Raw genomic sequence first — 25,290 nt, forward strand, 5'->3', positions numbered from 1 at the left:
GGTGTCATTCCATAAACACGGAACATCAGCTCGTCCCCACTTTAAGTCGGCCTAAAATAACTTCATGGCGAAACATTGACATATATTGACAAAGGTGGTGTCATTGTGGGTAGGAACATAAAGATAAGCTATATAAAAATTATCTCCATTTCTGGAAGGAAAATATAAATAAAGTTTTACAATCAGATCAAGGTAAAGTTACTACCTATTTTTCCTTTAAAACTCTATTTTGTTTTGAAAAATATTTGGATCTAAAAGATTTTAGATTAAGACAATCAATCTGTAAAATTAGAATAAGCGCTCATCCATTAAGGATTGAGACTGATAGATATGCCAAACTTTATGTAAATAGGACACTGAGAAAATGTTTATACTGTACTTAAAATAAAGTTGAATATGAGATACACTTTGTAACTGAATGTCCACTACATATTGATAACAGAAATGAGTTTTTTACTAAAATTTTCTCTAAATTGTAATACAATTTTTCAAAGTTTTCATGGCTATTTACACAAGAAAATTTAAATGTCACGGTATAAATGTTTAGGAAAGAACTTATCGAAAAATATACAGATAAGGAGAAGTTCAAAAATAATAAATGTAAATTAGCCACAAATTGGGCCTATACATATTTTTGAGTGGTATATGATTTTAAATGGTATATTTTAAAGATATTAATATAGATTCTTACATTGATACCAGTGGATTATTGGATTTATCCAATCGAGATAGTTAAATTGCGGCGAGGACTTTAAAATTTATAATTTAACTATCGAGATTGGATAAATCCGATAATCCACGAGTAACTATGTAAGAATCTGTTTCTCTAATGATTAAAAAGACATTTTCTTTTTTTGTTAACCGAAAATCCCCCTCGAGTGCCTTTCACATTGCGAAGTTGTCAATTTCATTAACACCTCATTTTGATTCATCTAGTTAGCTAAAAAGGTCATGACCCTTAAAATCATACGATGATCTTTTGAGATCACCAGCAACCACACGCTGATTAATTTTTTTTATACAATGGGTTCGGAAAGGGATAAATTTCCATAGAATTAGAGAAATTGTATTATCTGGTTCTGTCCTGGCCTTTTATAGCATTTTTAGTAGTATTAAACAATGTTGTTTTCTTATATGTCTCTAATTTATGTTGGGGAAAAGGTCACGGAATATAAGTCACGGATAAAAAAATCATTGGAAAAAAGTTCACAGAAAATAAAAACACAATTAGAATCGTTGAACAAAACTTGGATGATTATAAAGAGAATCACTGAAGCATAACTGAACCAAGCCCCCTCTTAGGCAGTCAGTGCCCCATCCCCTTATGGGCCTGAGTGAAAATGTCTGGATCCGCCACTGTATACTGTTTGAATATTAGATATACGTGACTTCGGTAATATTAATATACGGTTTCATCTACACCTTTAATGTGCATATCTTTAATCTGTGTATGCAAAATTTAAAATACAAATGTATATTTTAAATTATGAATGTATTTACCACGGGGGATCTCAACATGGGATTTTAGGTACAATTGTGCAGCTGGGACCCCCCTTCTTCATATCTGACCATATCTGCATAATTGTGAAATCCGTACCTATACATAAATTTCACTGCGAAATTGTAACCCTATCATATATTTATCAGCTCAAATAGTACCTATATAGATATAAGAGGATGTGGTTTGAGTGCCAAAACTAATGAGACAACTCTGCATCCAAGTTACAATTTGTAAAAGTTAACCATAATATATAGGTCAAAGTACGGTCTTCAACACGGAGCCATGGCTTACATCGAACAGCAAGCTTTAAAGGGCATTTATATGCATATACAATCTTATTCTATATTAACAACACTTTTCCGAATTATATGATATAATTTGATTTATATGAAATATTGAAAATTTATGACCCATTGATCTATCACAATTGGTTCATTGCCACCTAATGTATTGATTTATTTCCTCGGTAAAATTGCACCTGTCATTAATATATTTGACCTATCAAATAAGGCATTCCAGAGGCACAGTTGTCTTCTAAATCATTCCGGTTTTTTTTGTGGTTTTTTTGTGTCTGTTTTTTTTTTTTAAATACAATGACCCCAATAAAGACGAATGTTCGGTGGCTTATATCGTCTTAATGGTTTCGTGTCTAAACAAAAGTTGTGAACTGAAAAAAAAATCTGAAAATTTCTTAACATATTACAATCAATAATATTACAGTCAGTTTCTTGTGTGTGTACAATTTGGAAATTAGTATGGTGTTCATTATCACTGAACTAGTATAATTTATATTTGTTTAGGGGCCAGCTGAAGGACGCCTCCGGGTGCGGGAATTTCTCGTTACATTGAAGACCTGTTGGTGACCTTCTGCTGTTGTTTTATCTATGGTCGGGTTGTTGTCTCTTTGACACATTCCCTATTTCCATTCTCAATTTTACGATCAATAACAATGTTCATTAGAACAAAAAATAGCACAATTTTTTTTTATGTGATCATACTTTATTGATAGATTGACATTTGTTAGTGGATACATCAAATACCGTTACCTTAAAAAAAAAATAGCACATTAAAGAACGGTAACAGATCAAAGACTTTACTGTGTAATTACACAAAGGACCACACAACGCTCTTTAGAAATTCAGATGGAACTTAACGACTTCAGTATACATGCAAACACACTTTCAAACAAAAAATCTATACTACGCTCTATAGTCAAGATTCACGTTGATAGTAAACATGCATATTTAGAGTAAAAATATGGTATTTTGTATATTTATGGTACAAATAAGTAATACATATAGAACAATCTGAGATTTATGATAATAAGGGGGAGGGACTATATGATTTATCATGTTCTACAAGGTCATCCATGGACTTATTGCAATCCCATCACCAGTCCACATACCATCAGATACTAGAACAAGAAAATTACATACTCAAACATTTCGGCACCTCTACAGACAGCTACAAATGGTCATTCTTTCCGCAAACAATCATCCAATGGAACTTGTTGCCACAAGTTGTGGTAGCATGTCAAACCATTGAAACCTATAGAGATCAGTTGACACCAACTGTTCTCCACAACATAATTTAATTCTATAAATAACAATGTACTTTTAATCACTTGTTGTTTTCTTTCATGTAAATATCACCAAGTATTCTACAAATTTAAAAATGAATTTTTGTTCATGTATTTTAATCATATACTCCGCGCATGCAACAGTTCGTAATCTTCATGATAATGAAGTTGTAACTGTATATCATCATCAGAAGAAGAAAAAGATTCATACAAGATCCTGTCCTCAAGCACATTATAAAAGATTGTCATAACTTTTTTTTATCCATCTATTATCTCTGCCATTGCTCCCAAAAACTATATATGTTGCTATTGCCTGGTCAAAACTAGATAGTTCTTCAGAAGACAGCTGGTACTGTGATAACTGATCCAACAATTCCGTGATATTTCCATCCCCTATGGCGTGTGGAAATCTATCAGAGGCTAGATTTGAAACTGAAAAATATTTTCTAATTTGATTACTCGATTATAAACATGTTAAATGCTTAATCAAATTGTTCTCCCGTCTTACATGTATTTTCATGATTGCAACATAGGGTGCATAATACCAATTGGTGTTATATCAAAATGATTAAGTGTCCAGTTGGAGGTTCTTGTTCTTGTTCAGTGTTGTGTTGATGGCTTGAAGCCCTATTAGTGGCATTGGGCTGTTTTTCTGATCAATGCAAGGACCCGTATGGATTTAGTGGCGGGACGAAACTGTTGGGCCGAAATAACTTCATTATGGAAGCGTGTAAAAGATTCAGATTGCAGTCAGCTGACTAAAGTTCTCGTCAATTTATTTCCCTGGGAAACAATTTCCCCGGGAAACAATGCAATTTAAAAAAAAAATCCATACGCACAAAATAGTTCAACATACTTCTATTTTCGCAGACACTGACTCTCTGTATATGCATACTGGTTACATTACGTAACACAAATCACAGATAATTAATTAATAATGTTTAAATTCTAAGAAAAGGGGTCATATTCATTTTTCATAGAATGATTAATTATTTTCTTAATGATTCTAGTATATAGTAGGGGAAACATTGTTTATGTGAAACAAGTTTGCATTTACTAGTGATCACTAGTTTGTCATTCCATCCGTCAGGACAATTTTCCAAACATTTTATCCTCATGTTTGAATATATTTATTAGATATGAACTATGAACATTTCATGATATTTTTAAGGGGTTGGGGGTCATTTTTTTGTGTGTTTCCAGTGGAAACATTTTTTTGTGTTTCCAGGGGAAACATTTTGTTATGTTTTCAGGTTTGTCTAAAAGAAATTAACTACTTAATTTTTTTTACTAACATAAGACCGTTAGTTTTCTCGTTTGAATTGTTTTACATTATCTTATCGGGGTCTTTTATAGCTGACTATGCGGTATGGGCTTTGCTCATTGTTGAAGGCCGTACGGTGACCTATAATTGTTAATGTTTGTGTCATTTTGGTCTTTCGTGGATAGTTGTCTCATTGGCAATCAAATCACATCTTCTTTTTTATATTGTCAATGTTTTCTTCCTCCTAGTATGGGGTTATCTTAGACAATTTTCATGTTTCCAAGGAACCCATTTCTTCAGTACTTCCACAGTTGTCTAGTAATTATTTTTTACCATCTTGTTAATTTATGATTATGTCGCCTAGCATGGGTTTTCTTAGGAAAGATATCATTTTTATGTTCTCAAGGGACACATTTAATTTTCGTGTTTCCAGGAAAAACATTTTTTTTGTGTTTCCAGGGGAAACCTTTCTTGTTGGTGTTTCCAGGGGAAACATTTTCTTTTTGTATTTCCAGGGGAAACATTTTTTTTTGTGTTTCCAGGGGAAACATTTTTTTTTGTGTTTCCAGGGGAAACTTTTTTTTGTTGGTGTTTCCAGGGAAACTTTATTTTGTGTTTCCAGGGGAAACATGTTTTTTGTGTTTCCAGGGGAAACATTTTTTTTTGTGTTTCCAGGGGAAACTTTTTTTTGTTGGTGTTTTCAGGGGAATCCTTATTTTGTGTTTCCAGGGGAAACATGTTTTTTTGTGTTTCCAGGGGAAACATGCTTTTTTGTGTTTCCAGGGGAAATTTTTATTTTTGTGTTTCCAGGGGAAATTTTTATTTTTGTGTTTCCACGGGAAACATTTTTGTTATGTGTCCATTTTTGTCTAGTTATTTTTTTTCTAACTACTTAGGAAAGATTTCATTCCATGTTTCCAAGGGACAAATTCAATTCTTATTATTTTTGGTGCTTCCAGGGGAATCTTTTTTTTTTGTGTTTCCAAGGTAAACATTTTATTTGTTTTTTATAAGTTTCCAGCATTGTTTAGTAATTATTGTTTAACTACATGTCAATTTATAATTGTGTCGCCAAGTATTAGTTTCTCTTACAGGGGAAGCATATTGTCAAAGTTTCAAGGAAAATTTTAAAACTAACGACACTAAACCAAATCTGATTTGTATTTTATCCATTGATTGGTACGCTTTTTGGATAGCGCTTCGGTTGTCTACAATTATTTGTTTTAATGCTTTCTTGAGTAGTTTAGCTATTTCATAGATTTTTTTTATAATTATAAAAGCATTATTTTACTTCCATTTTTTAAATTGACATGTAGTTAAACAATAATTACTAAACATCGCTTGAAATAAATAAAATATTTCCCTGGAAACAACAAATTAAAATGTATCCCTTGTAAAAACAAAAACAAAAGGTTCTCCTGGAAATACCAAAAAAAAAATAGAATTGAATGTGTCCCTTGGAAACATGCAATGAAATCTTTCGTAAGTAGTTAAAAAAATTATTACTAGACAAAAAAGTAAACATAAAACAAATGTTTCCTGTGGAAACACACAAATAAAAGTTTCCCCTGGAAACTCACAAAACAAATGTTTCCCCTGGAAACACACAAAACATGTTTCCCCTGGAAACACAAAATAAAGTTTCCCCTGAAAACACCAACTAAAAAAAGTTTCCCCTGGAAACCCCCAAAAAAATGTTTCCCCTGGAAACACAAAATAAAGTTTCCCCTGGAAACACAAACAAAAAATGTTTCCCTGGAAACACAAAAAAGTTTCCCCTGGAAAAACACAAAAAACAGTTTGCCCTGAAAACACCATAAACAATGTTTCCCCTGGAACACAAACAAAAATGTTTCCCCTGAAACACAAACAAAAAGGTTTCCCCTGCAAACACAAAAAAAATGTTTCCCCTGAAAACAAAAGAAAAGAGTTTCCCCTGGAAAATCAAAAAAAAATAGATTGCCCTGGAAACACCCTAAAAAAATGTTTCCCCTGGAAACAAAGAAAAAATGTTCCTCCTGGAAACACGGAAACTGATTAAAATTAAATCTGTCCTTAAAACATGAAAATGAAATCTTTCAGAAGCAGAGAAACCAATACTACACGACATCATTATAGATAAACAAGTAGTTAAACAATAATTACTAGACAAGTCTGGAAACACAAAAAAAAATGTGTTCCCCGTGCCAAACACATAAAAAAGAATGAAATGTGTTCCTTGGAAACACTAAAAATTTCTGAGATAAATTAGGAGGGGGGAAACATTGACAATTAGTTAAAAAAAATTCTAGAGAAACCCTGGAAACATAACAAAATGTTTCCCCTGGAAACACAAAAAAAATATGTTTCCACTGGAAACACAAAATATGACCCCCTCCTAGTAATATTATGAGTGTTCATAGTTTATATCAAATATCTAATAAATATATTCAAACATGAGGATAAAATGTTTGGAAAATTGTACTGACGGACAGAATGACAAACTAGTAATCACTAGTGAATGCATACTTGTTTGACATAAACAATGTTTCCCCTTCTATATACTAGAATCATTAAGAAAATAATCAATCAATCTATGAAAAATGAATATCACCCCTTTTCTTTTTTTAAACATTATTAATAAATTATCTGTGATTTGTGTTACGTAATGTAATCAGTATACAGTGTCTGCGAAGATAGAATAACGGTGCACTATTTTGTGCGTATGGTTTTATTTTTTTTTTAAATTACATTGTTTCCCGGGGAAATTGTTTCCCAGGGAAATAAATTGACGACAACTTTAGTCAGCTGCGATAGGCAGCAGTCTATCTACATTCTAAAATTAAAATCGGACTCTAATTTTTAATGTTCCGGTATTACTAAAAGAAAACAAAAATGTGTGCTTCTCATTTGTAGAAATTATTGATTTGTTAAAAAAAGACAATGTCCACTGAAGAGCCTCAAAAGCCTAATGATGATCTTGGTTGTCAGCACTACAAGAGAAAGTGCAAACTTCTTGTAAGTCAGACTTCAAGTCGAACAGAAATTAACTTGTCTTGTATTGGCTGAAAAAGTTTACCCCCATGTTGATACCCCAAGGCATATGTGCTGCTCAAAAGAACTGTTGTAATTTATGTTAGTGAATATTTAACATATGGTGTACAGATCCCCTGGCAATAGTAATGTTGTTTTTATTAGTAAAGTTTCTAAACTTAACAAGGGCATTTATGAACAGGATGTCAGGTCAGAAGAATATGGTTAACAACCAAGGGCGTGACACCCTTCTCTTATTTGATATCGAGACCAAATCCTGGTCTGTTTGACCAAAAACATGTTGGTGCCCATTCACGTCTGCCCCTATCATATTCACACCCATATTAGCACCTTTTATTGGTTTTGTGTCAAATAATTTTGTACTTCAGATTTGGTAAGCGTATTGCTATAAATATTCTTTTTCATTGTTTCAAATTAAAATAAAGTGAGATTTGGACAACTTTTTTAATGTTGTTGAAAAATCTGAATCATGTTTTATTTGATTTGACTGTATTGGTTAAAAAAAAAAATCAAATTCTATGAGATTTCTCAACATATTTTTTGTGCTGAATAAATCTTAAATTATGTTTAATGTTTAAAACTTCAATGTTTTACTATCATGACTATACCAAGCTAAAACATGCAGTATTTACATCAAAGCAAGTTAAAACAAAAATCTTGATTTTCAAACACACAACAATAATACAAAATATTTACTGTGTGAAAATACGGATAAGCAGTTATAGACTAGGACATAATTATCATTTAATAATTAAATCATCAAATTAAAAAAAAAAAGAAAAAAATTTCATATGATAAATCCTAAAATTTTATATAGGAATCTAATTTGTTTTTCGGGATATTTACATGTACATTAAAAATATCTAATAATCCAACCCGAATTCGAATAAAATCTGGTGTGAACATGTCCAGGGTTCTTGGCATCTTGCTTAGGAATTTTAAAGGCGAGTCCAGGGACTCATCATTTTTGGCCATGGCGAGTCCAACAGTAAGAAGAAGATATATCAATCATTGCAAAATTATTTATTATTTAGTCTCCATGACTTTAGATATAGGAAGATGTGGTGTGAGTGCCAATGAGACAACTCTCTATCCAAATAACAATTTATAAAAGTAAACCATTATACATTTGTAGATCAATGTACAGCCTTCAACACAGAGCCTTTGCATGCATAATAGAGCAAGGAAATGGCATTCAATTTAGATTATTTTTCAACTTACAATAAATACATACAGCTCAAGTTTGTATGTTATTCTGATTGACCAAAAAGTAAAATAACAAAAATTAACATTCTTAACATTGTCATTAAGGTTGATATTGTCATGTTCTGTTAAAAAAAAATATATTAAATTTTATTTCCACAAAAAAGCTATTTAATTATGAACAGTCTTTATACTAAGTTCTACATTTGATTCTTGTTTAAATAATATGTTTCATGCACACATTGGTTGAACAAGGATGTTTTATCAGGAAGGGAAATTCTACCAATAAATCTGGAATTCCTAAGTTCAGGTTTTCATTTGTGTAGTGTATATGTACAAAAAATGTACGTAAAGTTTATTTTTTATAAAAGAAACAGTAAGTACATTTTGTAAGCACCAATTAAACAAAAACCTAACTACTGTAAAGTACCAAAATAGACATCTAGAAGTCACCATTTTGTATTTTGTTGTTGGACATGTTTATTTGGTGTAAATTTCTTGATTAAAAATGTAGATATATATTTTGCAGGCACCTTGTTGTAACCGAGATTATTTCTGCCGTATTTGTCATGATGAGAATGAGAACCATGTGTTAGACAGACATTCAGTAAAGAAAGTGGTTTGTGCAAAATGTGAAGAAATACAAGAGGTATTATAGAAGAAAAAAAATATGGGATTATCCGATATGATTCAAATAGCAACGTTCAATTAAAGAAGCTAAATGATTGACATACAATTTGATGCATTTCTGAGCAGATAACATCCTCTCCACCATAAAAGGTCATTATGACCAACATTTATTGGTTCACTGACTTGAATAACAAAATTAGATTTCACATAAAATTGTAAACTTTAATTATATAAAAATGTATACAATTCCTCATATCAGCATTCCATATAAGGTAATGGAGAAATTCACATTAATCACATATAGACATGATATATATAAAGTTAAAGTTTCTACCAAGTGACCTACCATATCACAACTTTATATAAAAAAAACATGTTATATCAACATGATCAAGTGTCCAGTTGCAGGATGTCCTTGTTCAGTGTTGTGTTGATGGCTTGAAGCCCTATTGGTGGCCTTGGGCTGATCATTGGTTGGTTTGTTGTCTCTGACAGATTCCCTGTTTCCATTCTAAATCCTATTTTACTTGCTGTGATGACACATCTATGTGTGTCTGATGGTTTCTGACAATCGGATGAGAAAACATTGAATTTGGCCCAAACATTGGACTTTGTCTAAAAACATATATTTTACATTGATCCTTAATTTTATATACATTGTCGATTAGTTAAAACTTTTTTCCTTTTTGCACTTTGTTTTAAACATGTTAAAAAATTTAAAAGCTTCTAAAGTATGGTATTTTACAAGTTTTAGGCCCAATCTATGTATTGACGTGTAATACCACCATTGATTTTCCCCTATTAGTCTTTGTTAAATTTGCACAAAAAATTGTGCAGAATTTATCTTTATTTCAAATTTCAAATAAAGAAATACTGTATAAACATTAATTTTCGTGGGGTTAAAATTTCGTGGTTTTGTTTCCAAAAGTAAGTTCGTGGGGATTAATTTTCGTGGTTTTTAAGTTTGGAAAAAAATATATAAATGTCACTTTATGATTGACAATACTCTATATAACTGATTTGAACTTTCACCGTTTGGAAAGATCAATAATTGCATTTCATAGTAACAGTGAGCACTAATCAAGGGTCGTAACCTGCGCACGCTAATTGGCTTTTTCACACCTTTGATGTTTTATCCAAGGACAATGATTGTGTAATAAAGATATTACAACTTTAGGGCATTACAGACACATTAGACTGTTAAATGACATTGATTGACAGTTATTGATGATTATTGATTACTGTACAAACAAAGGATTAGGATTATCATCTGACTTAAAGAAACCTTTGAATATCGATGTCTAATTAATTAACCTATTTATTTCATTTTCTGCATTTATGTTTATCAATTACATGTATGTAATGTCAATAGGATTTTGTCAGTTAAATTTTCGTTAAGGTTTTAATTTCGTGGATAATCCACGAAATAAACGAAATTAAATCCCCCATGAAAATTTCTGCTTTTACAGTACATGGCATGAGTAAAGTTTTATCCTGTCCAGTTCTATAGAAAAATTTTCTCTTAAAATTTCATTGCATTTAAGAAAATAACAATCATTGAAAGATAACCAATCAAATTTCTCCCCTTATTCTATCTATAGATGTACAAGGTTTAGTCACCATGTAACCTCAAGATAACATTTTATTTTTTATAGAAATCACAAATAAAAAATAAGGGTGTTTTTAAAACACCCAAGACATATGTTTATGACACAGAAATAGTTTTACTGCAATAAAATGTAGGATTAATTTCCTACAACGTCAATTTCAAGGGAAAATTTTTCTACCTACTTTTGTATACAACCGGATGGGACATACCATGATTTGGTGGTATTACACCTTGAACAATGATGAATTGGAAACCTAATTCGTTTGTAATGTTTGATGTATTACATCTTCATCTGTATAATTTGTACGTATTTATTTTGTAGAAACACGAGAAATGTACTAAATGTGATATAGTGTTTGGTAAATACTTCTGTTCCTTTTGTTCTCTGTTTGATGATGAAGACAAGAAACAGTTTCACTGTCAAGGTTGTGGTCTCTGTAGGTAAGATTAACTTTTGATTAACTTTATGTTTTGTGCTTTTGTTGTGTTCACATAGTTAAATGCAATGGCTGCTTCATTCTCTTGGAAGAGCCCTTTCAGGATAAGATATAAACATATTTGACAACTTGCCAATTGTGTTATTAAAAGGATGATTATTGTGAGGCTAGAGATAAGTATTTTTCATGTCATATATTTTACTTGCCAATGGAACTAGTACACTACAGTATTTAGCTTTACTTACCAGAGAATTACAAACCCTGGCTTTTATAAAAAAAGAAAATTACAACAATCAACTTTTCAGAAAGCTTTCTATTAAATCATTAGTGAAGTAAACAAAATGAAATGATAGAACAAAAGTGTGTACATTTTGACCAGTTGGTGTTTTCACCTTTTTTAATGCGTTTATTTTAGTTGCTATGTCAGTGATATGTATTTTTAGTGTTCTTTAAAATTGTGAATGAAAGGGCAACTGTTTTTTGATAGACAATGTAAATGTATTGTTTTAATCACAATGGATAAAAATTAAGCTTATAAACATTAAGCATACCATGTGCCTATGCCAAGTTTGATAAAAGATTTGTCTGTTAGAACTACATACATTTTCTTTAAAACTAACGTTCTCTCTTTATACATAATTAATGAGTAATTGTTTTATTATATAGAGTTGGTGGCAGGGAGAATTTTTTTCACTGTGAAACATGTGATATGTGCCTGGCATTAGATTTGAAAGATCAGCACAAGGTAATATTTATGGTTGGCTGCCTGGCAACCGGAAAAGTCAATTATATTTAAGTGATTTGTTAACATTTTGGAGTTTTATGATAATTGAGCTATAAAGAAACCTTGATTGTGCATCTTTCTGCTATGTGCATTTCTTTAGTCATATAGGATAGGTCTATTATCTACATGTACAAGCATAATTACAGTAGAATGGATATTGAATTTTATTGAGTTATCTCCCCTTATTTTATTTTTTGCAGTGTTTTCAAAACAGTAAACACAATAAATAAAAATACCTATTTCAATTGTCCTCCATGTGATGTGTTGAGGGAGATATAGAGATACCTGGTGTGTCTGTTCTTGTTAGAGCTCTTACATGTACACTGTTTGTCAGTTTTTTTCATCAAATTTTATATCAAAAGTTATATTCAGTAATTTCTCTGCCAGGTTTGAAAATCAGTGCTGATCAACTTTTTTAAGGAGTTATAACCCTTAGAAATAATAATTTTATGGAAAATTGCATTATAAGTGATTTCAAGCCTACATTTCTTTTTCAAAGGATATTTACACAAAAATATTTTCAGTTATTTCCCTTTGGACAGATTATTTTATTCTTAGTAAATCTAAGTTGTTTTTATGCATTAATTTTTAGCATGTTTTGATAAATTTGACAAACAAAGATATATAAAACACCTTGTATAGTAATTATAATATAAAATTTAATCTTAGAATTATTTTATAAGAGGTAAGTTAATAATATACATAATGCAATAGTCATAAAGCAATGGTAAGGTGCTTTACACATGTGATAGCCAAATGTGTGTGTATCTCATGTACAGGCATTATCATTTGATCATTTTATTACAATGTTTTGTGATATATACTTGTGTTACTCACAGCTTTCATAACCACACGACTTATACATGTTAGAAATTAATATTTTGTACCACATTCAAAGCTTTATTTATTTAATGGTAATTTACCTAAAATGATAAGTCTACATAGCAGAAAATATAACACACTTTGTTCTTGACGAAATGACATGTACATGTTTTTCACTGCCAAAAAGACCACTGAAAATGGCTTCAAATAATGGACCATATACTAAATTGGAAACTTCATTTAATACAAATTTAAGAATTTTGATTTCATTCATCTTTATAAATGTTATTTTCATTGGATATTATTCACCGAAATATTTCAATTTAAGTATTTTTTTAGAAGATCAATAACATGTGTAATTTAGGGTGTAATAAAAGTTTGTAAGATATGTGATCTTTGTGATCTTTAAATGTCAGTCAGCAATTCTCCTGCTTGCTAGGAATAGGAATTTTTTCAAGCTGTTGCAGTATTATAAAAGTTTTCATTGCAAGTTTGGTCGCTAATGGATAGGATTATCACACATATATGGTTGTGAAGACATGTTTTCTGAAAAATAATATTCAACTGTATGTGTATATTTACCTTTTATTGTTTGGCTGATAATTGTAAATAAAAATCAATGGTTTTGAATTCATGCTTTTTAACAGGTAGGCATCTGTAACAATTAGTAAAGTTACTTTATAACTAAAAGATTGTAATATAAGTATGATCTAATGATCTACTGCAATGCCCATAATGAATTAATTCACCAAATCCAACTTAATGTAGTGAAAAGAAGAAAAGATAACAATTTTGAATGTTTCATTTAGTAATTTACTCACTATAATAAATACTGGTTACTTTTTTTTTAGTGTATAGTAAAGTCTTCACGTTCTAATTGTGCAGTATGTTTAGAAGATCTTCATACTTCTAGAATAGAGGCTCATATACCTCAATGTGGACATCTCATTCACAGGTAATATTACTTATCAAAATGTGGACATCTTATACACAGGTAATATAACTTATCAAAATGTGGACATCTTATACACAGGTAATATTACTTATCACAATGTGGACATCTTATACACAGGTAATATTACTTATCACAATGTGGACATCTTATACACAGGTAATATTACTTATCAAAATGTGGACATCTTATACACAGGTAATATTACTTATCACAATGTGGACATCTTATACACAGGTAATATTACTTATCAAAATGTGGACATCTTATACACAGGTAATATTACTTATCAAAATGTGGACATCTTATACACAGGTAATATTACTTATCAAAATGTGGACATCTTATACACAGGTAATATTACTTATCACAATGTGGACATCTTATACACAGGTAATATAACTTATCAAAATGTGGACATCTTATACACAGGTAATATTACTTATCACAATGTGGACATCTTATACACAGGTAATATTACTTATCAAAATGTGGACATCTTATACACAGGTAATATTACTTATCAAAATGTGGACATCTTATACACAGGTAATATAACATCACAATGTGGACATCTCATTCACAGGTAATATTACTTATCACAATGTGGACATCTTATACACAGGTAATATTACTTATCACAATGTGGACATCTTATACACAGGTAATATTACTTATCACAATGTGGACATCTCATTCACAGGTAATATTACTTATCAAAATGTGGACATCTTATACACAGGTAATATAACTTAAAACAATGTTGACATCTTATACACATGTATATTACTTATTACAATGTTGACATCTTATACACATGTATATTACTTATTACAATGTGGACATCTTATACACAGTTAATATTAGGTATCACAATATTGAAATCATATAATCTTATAGGCAATATTTCTTGACCTTATATGGACATTGCAACCACAGGAAAAACTACCCTTGATGGGAATATCTTGTTCCCATATATATATATATATAAAACTCGATGTGGACAGCTTGGTCATGTTATATAAATAGCCTCAATGTGAACTTATTCACAGATTATATTGTACTGGCCACTGATCATCTTAGTGCTGGTGCACTCAAACTTCATGAGATTAGGATTATACATTTTGGGCAGATATTTCTCCACAACTGGTCCATAATGGCTGATCATCCAGAGACAAATATATACAGGTTCTAAAATGTGTTATTGCTGCTACCTTGACAGAGATCAACCCAAATGTTTTAATTATATTGAAGCCTTAACTCCAGGTCTCCTACAATATATTTGATGTGGATGTGGAGTTTTAGAATGTAAATAGTCACAAATTTCCTGTCAATATTTTGAATTTCCCCGAAATTACAAATTCATGTTTTAATTAAAATATGAATTTTATAGATATAAGTATTCTTATTTCAACAACAACTTATGTAATTCTGCCTAAGTTCAGAAGGATAGTGAATGTAGTAACAATAAATCATATATAATAATAAGTCTTGATATGAGCTACATTAGGTAATGTTTGATGATTTATAAATACAAAATATCACCTTATAAATGTAAAATTGTGTATTTTGTAGAACTTGCTTCAGAGAGATGATAAAAACAGGGTAAGTATAGTATGTAGTTTCCAGTATCTGAATATGTTCTACATCTTAAAATGTTAATTGTCTTGACTGCCTGTTCTATCAAAAATAATATTGAATGCATTAAGAAAAACAGTTTATCTGAAACTTGAACAGTTTTTGACAACCATTTGACTCATTGAATTAAAGTGTAGCTTTTGCAACTTACTAGTAAAAGTAATTGACATCTACTAAAAAGTTTAAATGAAGTAAATAAGGAAGAGAACTGCAAGTTATAAAAGAAATTGATATAAAGGGGTTTGAACTTAATTTGATTGAATATTAAGGGGGAGAAGTCCCCTATTTTGGTAGAAAAATCATAATTAAAAAATCAAAAAAAATCAAGAAAATTTCATTTTACTAATGATCTCAAAATCATTCATTTTTTTTTCAGACTTTTTTGTTTTCCCCCATCTGTGCAGAAATCTACTTCCTTCTTCGGTTCTTGTTGTCATGAGACTTGAGAAGTCTAGAAGAATATAGGAACTCAAGCAACACTATACCAATTTCATTTTTAATAATTCTTTGTCCTTGAATTAAATCCCTAACAACAGAACGAAATTGAAAATGTTACAGTATTTCCTGTTCTTTTTAACAGATTTTGAAGTTAAAATATGTCTGAATTTAAAAAAAAATAATTCTTACAGACTTCGTCTCCTTTCAAATGCCTGCCTCATATTATTTGTTAATAAAAAAACCCGGCTGTATGAATAAAACGGTTCAGTATATCTTGACTTATTATTTATTGTTATCATTTTTATGTTAATTTTAGTAATTATGCCTGTCCAATATGTGGTGAATCAATGTTGAATATGAAAGAAATATGGGAAAATTTAGATGAAGAAGTTGCTAACTGTCAGATGCCTGATGAATATAAGGATTATCATATACAGATTCTGTGTAGAGATTGTCATAAGGTTTGTCCTTGAAAAATAAATATGCATAATAACAATAAGGTTGGAATGATTGCAAATGAGACAACAATAATCTCGAGACAAAATGACATTGATATAAGCAACTATAGATCACTGAACAACCTCTACCCATACCCTAAAATAACATATGACATACCGGTACTTTGAGTTCAGAAATTGATGAGTGCATTTGCTAGTATTTAGAATCTTTGACCACTGTCACACATGAAATTTAATTGATCTGAATCTAATCTGATGTGATGCAATATAATGGAAAATCACAACTGAAATTATGAATGAAAGTTTTTATTATTGCGAATTTAGTACTCAAGCATTTTTCTCATAAATAAAAACATGACAATAAATTCTGAATATACAGAAAAACTTGAACAGAGAAATACAGATCAATTTGAATTTTGGTCTGCCCTGATGATTTTTTGAAGAGTTATGGTCCTTGGACTCACTCATATGATCAGTTTTCCTTGCTTTCTTTTGTCATGCTTGAAGTTATTGACTTTATATTTGTTGTATAGTTAACACCATGATAGGCCATAAATCAAGATAGCTTTTATTTTTTATTTACAGGAAAGTAATGTAGTTTTCCATGTGTTGGGATCAAAATGTTCTGAGTGTGGCTCATACAACACATGTAGAACAGCAGGACCAGAAACTAATAACCCAAATGTAGTATCTGGTGCTAGCAATATCAGTGAACCGAACCAGGCATCTAACAATGCACCAGAACCTGCTGCAGCTAACCAGCCATGGTTAGAGATGTTAGAATCAGAAGATACAACAGAACAAAGTGGTCAAACTTCAGATGAAAGAAAAGAGTCAAACACTACAAATGATCAGAGGTCAACCTAACTGACATATAAAAAAAATGTTACTTTTAAAAATTATCATTTTTGTTACTGTAAGTAATAAATAGGTGTATTCTGATTAGATTTGCTACCCAGTGATTGAATGCAGACAATGATTGGTCATGTGATTGTTATATACCGGTAGTTATTTATTAAGTTTTTCAGGCCTCATTGTATAAACACAAACCAGCTTGAACATTCAGATTTTCTGTCCCAAGAACGAATAAGGAAGATTTTTGTTGTTATTCCTTTTACCTATTCTATGTGTTTTAGTATTGTATTGTTTAGTGTCCTTTTTCATGAGGAAAAGAAAAAAAAAAGGCAGAACAAATACTGGTATAAATCGCTTACACTTGTCTTTGGGTACAATAATTTTAAAATTTTTATTGGAAATATGTCATTTTCACAGTTAAGCTGCGTTCAGGCATAAATGATCTACATTTTGCATTTATTTATTCTTATCAAGTTTCACTAGTATATTTAATGTTCAAATTTATGTAGTCTTAACATCAGGGATATATCAATGGTATTCTTAACAGGCATTGTCAAGTACTGGACATATCATTGGGAAAAGAACAATCTGCATTTTGAAACTTGAGTGACCTTTGATAACTTTTGCATTTTCCTTCAAAGTGGGCATTTTATCTGATATATATAAGTAATATTTAATCTGGGTTCAGCATTTATAGTACCTCCTTTGTATGTGTGTTTTATTGAATTTTAAGCTATCTGCCAAAATTTAGTTATCAAAATTATTTACATTGATAAGCAATATGGTTTTAAAAAGATGCCAAAATCATATCTGTTGTTTTCATTTTTTTGAAAATTTTATATCTAAAAATATTGTTAACCATAGTTTTGTTGACTGAATGATACATTCATAGTTACATTTAAGAATATTTGATTTGTGTATAATAATTTTAAGGAGATGATAAAGGGTCTTGAGGTATCTTTTTATCATGTGTCATTTGCTTCTATAGAATATACAAAATGAAATGATGGTTTTACACAATTGATTCTGATTTATTTGAAATTTAACAATAAAGTAGTGAGTATTAATTATATATAAATCATATGTTATAAATATTTAAATTTGCTTTGAACCTACCTCAAAGGTTCTAAAAGCGAACATTCATTTATAAATTGATATTAAATTTTAGACACTGATTTTTTAACAAATGTTATTTAGATATAAATGATGGAAAACATTCGTTAATTATTTATTGTACATGGCATTAGAGACACTTCTTCAGGCATTAAACTGTTTGTTTTACACTGCCAACCGTTTATTGATACAGTGAATTGCTTGCCACATGGAGCAAAGTTCATGATTTACAGAGATTTTATTTAAATTTATGAATGGATTAAGAGACATTATTCTGAACGAAAAGTTTTCTTACATGTATTTATCTTTTAACCTAAATGTTTTACACTATTTCGCTTTGACTCATATATGCTTGAAGAGTAAGGTTAGCTTTTGCTTGCATTTATAAAGTAAATTTTACTTTAAGGAAAATATGATGATATTAAAAAAATTGACCAACTTAACATTCTTGCAAGGTGAGATATTAGAGAAATAATTTAATATTCTGTCACCAAGAGAACACCTTTTTTAAGAGATTGCACCATAATGAATTGAATTTAAAATATTTGTATTTACTTTCTTAAACTGATGTTGCTGCATGAGCTGACTTTATTTGTTATTGTGTTCCCATTGTGTACCACCCTTGTTAAACTTTAAACAAACATAGAATATTTATATTTATATTAACATTCAGGCTGCATTTAATATACTGTGTACTTCTGACAAAAAGGAACATGATATATTTCTGTTGTTTTAATATGGAAAATGTATCAGCCTTAATTAATAAAACATGTTACAAAAAAAGTTTAAATTCTTTTTTAAGCTGAAAATTCCAGAAATTAACAATGAATATGAAAGTAGTTGAACATTTTTCTGTACATGAGTTTTCGAAAGATATGAACTATTGTTCCAAGTCTGTTCCTAAGACACCAACCTCCAAAAGCTGAAATATACTCCATATTTCTCATGTCTGTACAGTATATATGCACAATTGAGTTGTGAAAAAAAATGGATATATTGTTGAACCAGTTAATTTAAGTAGGTAAGAATAATGATACAATACCAGTATGATTGACAACTGCCATGATCAACAAACTACAGATTGGGTGGTGCCTTGATAATGATATCCCACATCCTTAAATGCCAATCATATTGACTACGTTACTGATCAAACTCAGTCTTACATAATTAAACAGACCCTTCATTATACACCACAATACACAGATACATGACATAATTATTGAATACACCAATGTATAGCTCAGATGATATAAAGGAATGATAGATTAATTTTACATAAGGAAACACCTGTACAAAGTCAGGAATATGACAGTAGTTTTCCATTGGTTTGATGTGTTTGAGCTTTTGGTTTTGCAATTTGATGAGGGCTTTCTGTTTTAAATTTTCCTTAGAGACAAGTTCTGTATTTTTGTTATTTTGCTTTTTTGAAGGTTAAATAAAATAGTGTTGGAGAGCATCTCAGAAAATTTGTACCATATTAAGATAAGGCAATGCTTGTTATAAGGAACATTAGTGTTTAAAAACAGTTTTTGTCTTGCCTTGACGGAGTCAAAAAGCGAGACATAGGTATGCTGTTTCCGGCGTCGGCGATGGCGTCAACAATGTATTAGTTTGTGATTAGCTCAGTTTTATGGGGAACCACTAGTGGTATGTCAATGATAATTGGTATGCAGATGTATTACCATTGCCACATCTCATTGCCATGGAGATTATTTGGCTCGGCCCCCTCAGTCATGGTCTATTGACTTTGGATGGTTTGCTTACTTTACATGTATTAGTTTGTGATTAGGTCAGTTTATGAAGATCCACTTGTGGTACGTCAATGATAATTGGTATGCAGATGTATTACCATTGCCACATCTCATTGCCATGGAGATTTGTTGGCTCCCCCCTCAGTCATGGTCTATTGAATTTGAATGGTTTGCTTACTTTACATGTATTACTTTGTGATTAGGTCAGTTTATGGGGATCCACTTGTGGTAGGTCATTGATATTTGGTTTGCAATTGTATTAGCATTAATTGGCACAATTCATTGCCAAAATTACAAAAAGGCGAGACATATCTCTGTGATAACAGTTTATTTTTTTACAGAAAATGAATATATCAAAGATATTACATGTCAACTCAAAAGTGCTTACTACTTAGCTGGTTATACCATTGTGGACTAGACTTTCTCCAGTAGTTACATTGACACTAGGGTTTTAAAATGGCAATGACTACAATAACGTTGAAATGTAACAATAACCACAAAGGTATTGTCACATTAAGCAATAACTTTTTATGCTCCACTAACGATAGTAGAGGGGCAAATATTTTTTTCTAGGCTGTGCCTCCATTCGTCCGTGTGTCCGTTCGTCTCGCTTCAGGTTAAAGTTTTTAGTCAAGGTAGTTTTTGATGAAGTCAAAGTTCAATCAACTAGAAACTTAATACACATGTTCCCTTTGATCTGATCTTTCTAATTTTAATGCCAAATTAAAGTATTGACCCCAATTTCACGGTCCACTGATCATGTAAATTGATAGTGAGAGTGGAGCATCTGTGTACTATGGACACATTCTTGTTTTTATTATTGTTGCATTACAACTTAATCGTAGCCAGTGCCTTTTAAAATTTGTCAACATAATCAACATACCAAACTTTTAGTTTGGTGCGCCAGACGCTCTCTACCGTATTATGTCTACTTTAAACTCAGCAGTGGTGTATTAAAGTTAGAAAGCCAAAACGAAACGTCCGCCGTCAATGACTTGTCAAAGTGGTTGTTGAAACGGATATTTCATGTTAAATTATAACTCCTGCGTTGATGTTACATACCTACAGCGAAAACCCGTTTATAAAATACACGTTACTCTCCACAAATTGACTGGAATTTTTTATAGCTCAATCAGAATATCGTTAAAAGCAACTACAAAATCAAAATTCAGTCGCATACCATTTCCGATTCAATCTCTCTCCCTTGATTCTGATCGTGAAGTTTTAAATTGAAAAACATTTTAAATTCACTGCTTCCTAAGGCTTATTAATGGATTAAATACACTGTTAAATTTATTTCCATTAACATCTCCTTTTTAACATCTTAAATCGGCTAATATTTCGTGATTTGACACGTGCTGCATAATACTCTGGTTTTACCTATACAACTTTAGAATACAACTTGAATCTTCTATCCTTGATAGATTAATAAAAGTAAACTTCAGCCACAGTGGAAATGTGTTTAATGGATTCCATGTTAAATTGCTGAATGTTGTTCATAACGTCATCACGGTGTCTCTACCAGAACATGAACAAACTACCCTTTAAGCGGAATATACCTGTAAAATTCTAAACCTGATACTGTACCCCTTCCATTTGAATTCCAGTGGTCAGTTTTAAGCGGTTTTGTAGCAATCCGACTATTATTTTGTTTAAAATAAATACTTCTTTACAGACACATTGTTTATCTGATATATTCTCCATAATTGCTTACAGAAGACGCACCGTCGTGATTTTGATTTGACAATATGCTTTAAAAAGGGCAACAGTGGAATATCGCTGTTCAATAGTCATTAACCTATTGAAAGAAAACAAATCCGTGCTACAAACTAAAACCGAGGGGAACACATCTATAAGAGGAAAATAACCGAACAACCGAACAACAGAAACACTGAAGTGCAACAAAAACAAATGCGAATGCAACATACATAGAAACGAGCTATTTGACTTAATACAGGAAATTCTTAACGGCAATGTTAAAAATACCACTAAAACGACAACATTACATGAAAGGAATACAGTACAAATAAGTGCAAGAATAATCAGTACAGAGAAATGCCTTAACATATAATGTAATAGAACATTTCGACATGTAAACCACAGAATAACAACGAGCACCTTGAATGAATTTATGACAGTAAACAAAAACAGCAACTCAGCGTCACACAAAGTATCAACGCCACAAAGAGTGACGTCAAAGGTATTTTTTTTTTTTTATATAAATCGGGGTTAAGTTTGGAATGGTGTTATTTGATGTATCTTATAAAACAATTACAAGAATATTAAAGTTGAATTGTGCTTGTGAATGTGAACTAAATAAATTGAATTATCTCACTATGTCGGTGCATATAGTTACTTTTTAAAACTAAAATCATATAAATAAACTAGGTCATTAATTATCTTTTCTTTTACATACGAATAAATAAAATAGAATTATAACTACAAACGACAAGACATAAAACATTATTTAAATATATGAATATTGGATGTATAAATACCGATACATGTCTTATATGCAATGCAAAGTTCCCACATAAGCAAAACAGTCATATTTGGGAATAAGTCACGTTCGGCCCTTAAAAAAACAGACGTCTAAACTATTAATTATTAATCATTTTACTAATTAAAGATGACTTTAATATCAAACAATGCTAACAGAAAACCCTGGCCGTTTTTGGCACAACTTTTTTGATCTTTTGGTCCTCAATGCTGTTCAACTTTGTACTTGTTTCGGCTTTCAAACTTTTGTATCTGGGCGTCACTAGAAAGTCTTGTGTGAACAAAATGCACTTCTGGTGTGTGTTTCTTTGTCAATTGTGTTCGCCTATTTATTTATATTGAAGTCCTGTAATGTTGTGTTGTCATTTTAATGTTATATTTCACATGGCCATAAAAGAGGGAGGTTTGGCATGCCACAAAACCAGGTTCAACCCACCATTTTTCCTTTAAAAATGTCATGTACCACGTCAGGAATATGGCCATTGTTATATTATAGTTCGTTTCATGTGTGTTACATTTTAACGTTGTGTTTCCGTTGTGTCGTTTGTTTTCTCTTATTTTTGAGAGTGAATTCACATTACTATAAGACGAGTCACGGTACTTATCTATCCCACATTCATGTATTTGGTTTTCTTGTTATATTTGTTGTTCTCATAGGATTCTGTCTAATTCTTAGTCCGTTTCTGTGTGTGTTACATAAATGTTGTGTCGTTGCTCTCTTCTTATATTCAAAGCGTTTCCCTCAGTTTAAGTTTGTTACCCCGATTTTGTTATTTGTCTATGGATTTGTGAGTTTTGAACAGCATTATACTACTGTTGCCTTTATCTAACATATAAAATTAATTAAAAAAAAACCAATGAATTTCATGAATCTAACTATATTTCTACAAAATGTACTTTTCCATTCTCAATTTTATTTTGTTCAGCATTCTATCATTATCCGTTATGTTTTTGTAATTTCTTTTATTGATGGTTTTACTTAATGACTCGCTACAAATAGAAAAACAAATACACGAAAGTGATTATTTCCAGAAATATCATTCTATTGAAATGCACTGTTTACTTCTTTAATCGGCTTTTATCTCTCATACTGTGACATATGCTTCACATATATCTGTATTTAAATAAAACATCTTTGTAGTTAAATTCAATTAAGTCACGTAAGACTTCATATGTGCAAGTGTGTTTCTATTAGCAGATTTATATATAGCAAGTTATGTTTCACACCCAGCTGTCAAAGAAACAATGTTTGTATTGCAAAACAATAAACCGATGGCGGGATGATTTCAACTTCACCACTTGGAACTCTTGATTCAAAGCAATCTTGTGAGCAACGACCCTCTATCGAGAAAATCATGATTGAACATTTAAGTAGATATAAGAAGATGTGATATGAGTGCCAATAAGACAACTCTCCATCAAAGTAACATTTGATAAAAGTAGAAGGCCTGGAAAATCGTATTACTTTGGAGATTAATACTCCATATACAGGCGCTGCTTAAATGTTGCTACATAGAAATTGACAATATACAATCAAGAAGCTGAAATCATCTCTTGTATGTTAGGTTTTGAAGCAGAACAAACTGTATCTGTTGCATCCTTTATCTTAAGTTCGATGGAATAGATAGTCATCAAATCCTAAACTATTTTGTGAGAGAACATCTTTTTTATAGGATTTTTGAAAGGATAACTTTTTTTCTATCTTTCTAGGAAGTTCGTGTATGGATATAGACAACAGAAGTATACACTGAGCAATGCTCATAAATAGATTAAGCGAAATCCGGGTCACAAGCTAACACCGAGAGAAACACATCAACTATAAGAGGGTAAATACGGAACAACAGAAACATTAAGTCAGCCTTAAAGAGAATACGTGTGTAAAGCGTGAAAAAGTCAATGTTTTTATGATTTAACAAGGTGAGAAAGTCTTAGATTTTATGTATTCTAAAATATTTATGGAGTTTTTCACGCCACATAATAATGAGGTAAAATTGAGAAAAGGAAATGAGGAATAAGTCAAAGCGACAACAACCCGATCATAGAGTAGACAAGGTAGTTTCACTTGGAAGATCGGCTAAGTGGTTTTGATGAGCACTTTGAAAAAAGTTAAATAAAAAAACTGAACTTAGAGGAAAATCAATTCGGAAAGTACATAATAACATGGCAAAATCAAATAACAAAACGCATCAAAAACGAATGGACGAGAACTGTCATATTCCTGACTTGGTACAGGCATTTTCAAATGTAGAAAATGGTGGATTTAACCTGGTTCTATAGCGCTAACCCTCTCACTTATAATGACAGTCTCATCAAATTCCGTTTATTTACGTTTATGCGTTAAACAAACAGACACATTAAACAAAATAGTCAAAACATGGGTACATCAGTCATCATCGTATAACCCAGCAATATACTGTAAATAAAGGCAACAGTGGTATACCGCTGTTCAAAACTCATAAATCCATGGACAAAAAAACAAAATCGAGGTAACAAACTAAAACCGAGGGAAACATTGTCTGATTTAATTGTATTGTTAAAAAACTGTAACCTTGTTTGTCAGGACTCTTATGTAGTTTTGATATCCAATTCAGTGATAAAATTGAGAATGGAAATGGGGAATGTGTCAAAGAGACAACAACCCGACCAAAATAAAAAAACACAACAGCAGAAGGTCACCAACAGGTCTTCAATGTAGCGAGAAATTCCCGCCCCCGGAGGCGTCCT

The 25,290-nt window shown here is 31.1% G+C and overlaps 1 protein-coding gene across 1 annotated transcript; it reads left to right on the top strand.

The window, feature by feature from the left end:
• Nucleotides 1-7,160: 7,160 nt before the first annotated feature.
• On the top strand, nt 7,161-17,486 carry LOC134694509 (RING finger and CHY zinc finger domain-containing protein 1-like). Its single transcript, XM_063555525.1, has 8 exons — nt 7,161-7,341; nt 9,110-9,229; nt 11,142-11,260; nt 11,923-12,001; nt 13,714-13,817; nt 15,390-15,419; nt 16,207-16,351; nt 16,934-17,486. Exons 1-8 carry the CDS (start codon nt 7,267-7,269, stop codon nt 17,213-17,215), a joined length of 954 nt encoding a protein of 317 aa, XP_063411595.1. The 5' UTR covers nt 7,161-7,266; the 3' UTR covers nt 17,216-17,486.
• Nucleotides 17,487-25,290: the final 7,804 nt, after the last annotated feature.

Source organism: Mytilus trossulus, chromosome 1 (genome assembly GCF_036588685.1).
Source record: "Mytilus trossulus isolate FHL-02 chromosome 1, PNRI_Mtr1.1.1.hap1, whole genome shotgun sequence".
NCBI classification, from domain to species: Eukaryota; Metazoa; Mollusca; class Bivalvia; order Mytilida; family Mytilidae; genus Mytilus; species Mytilus trossulus.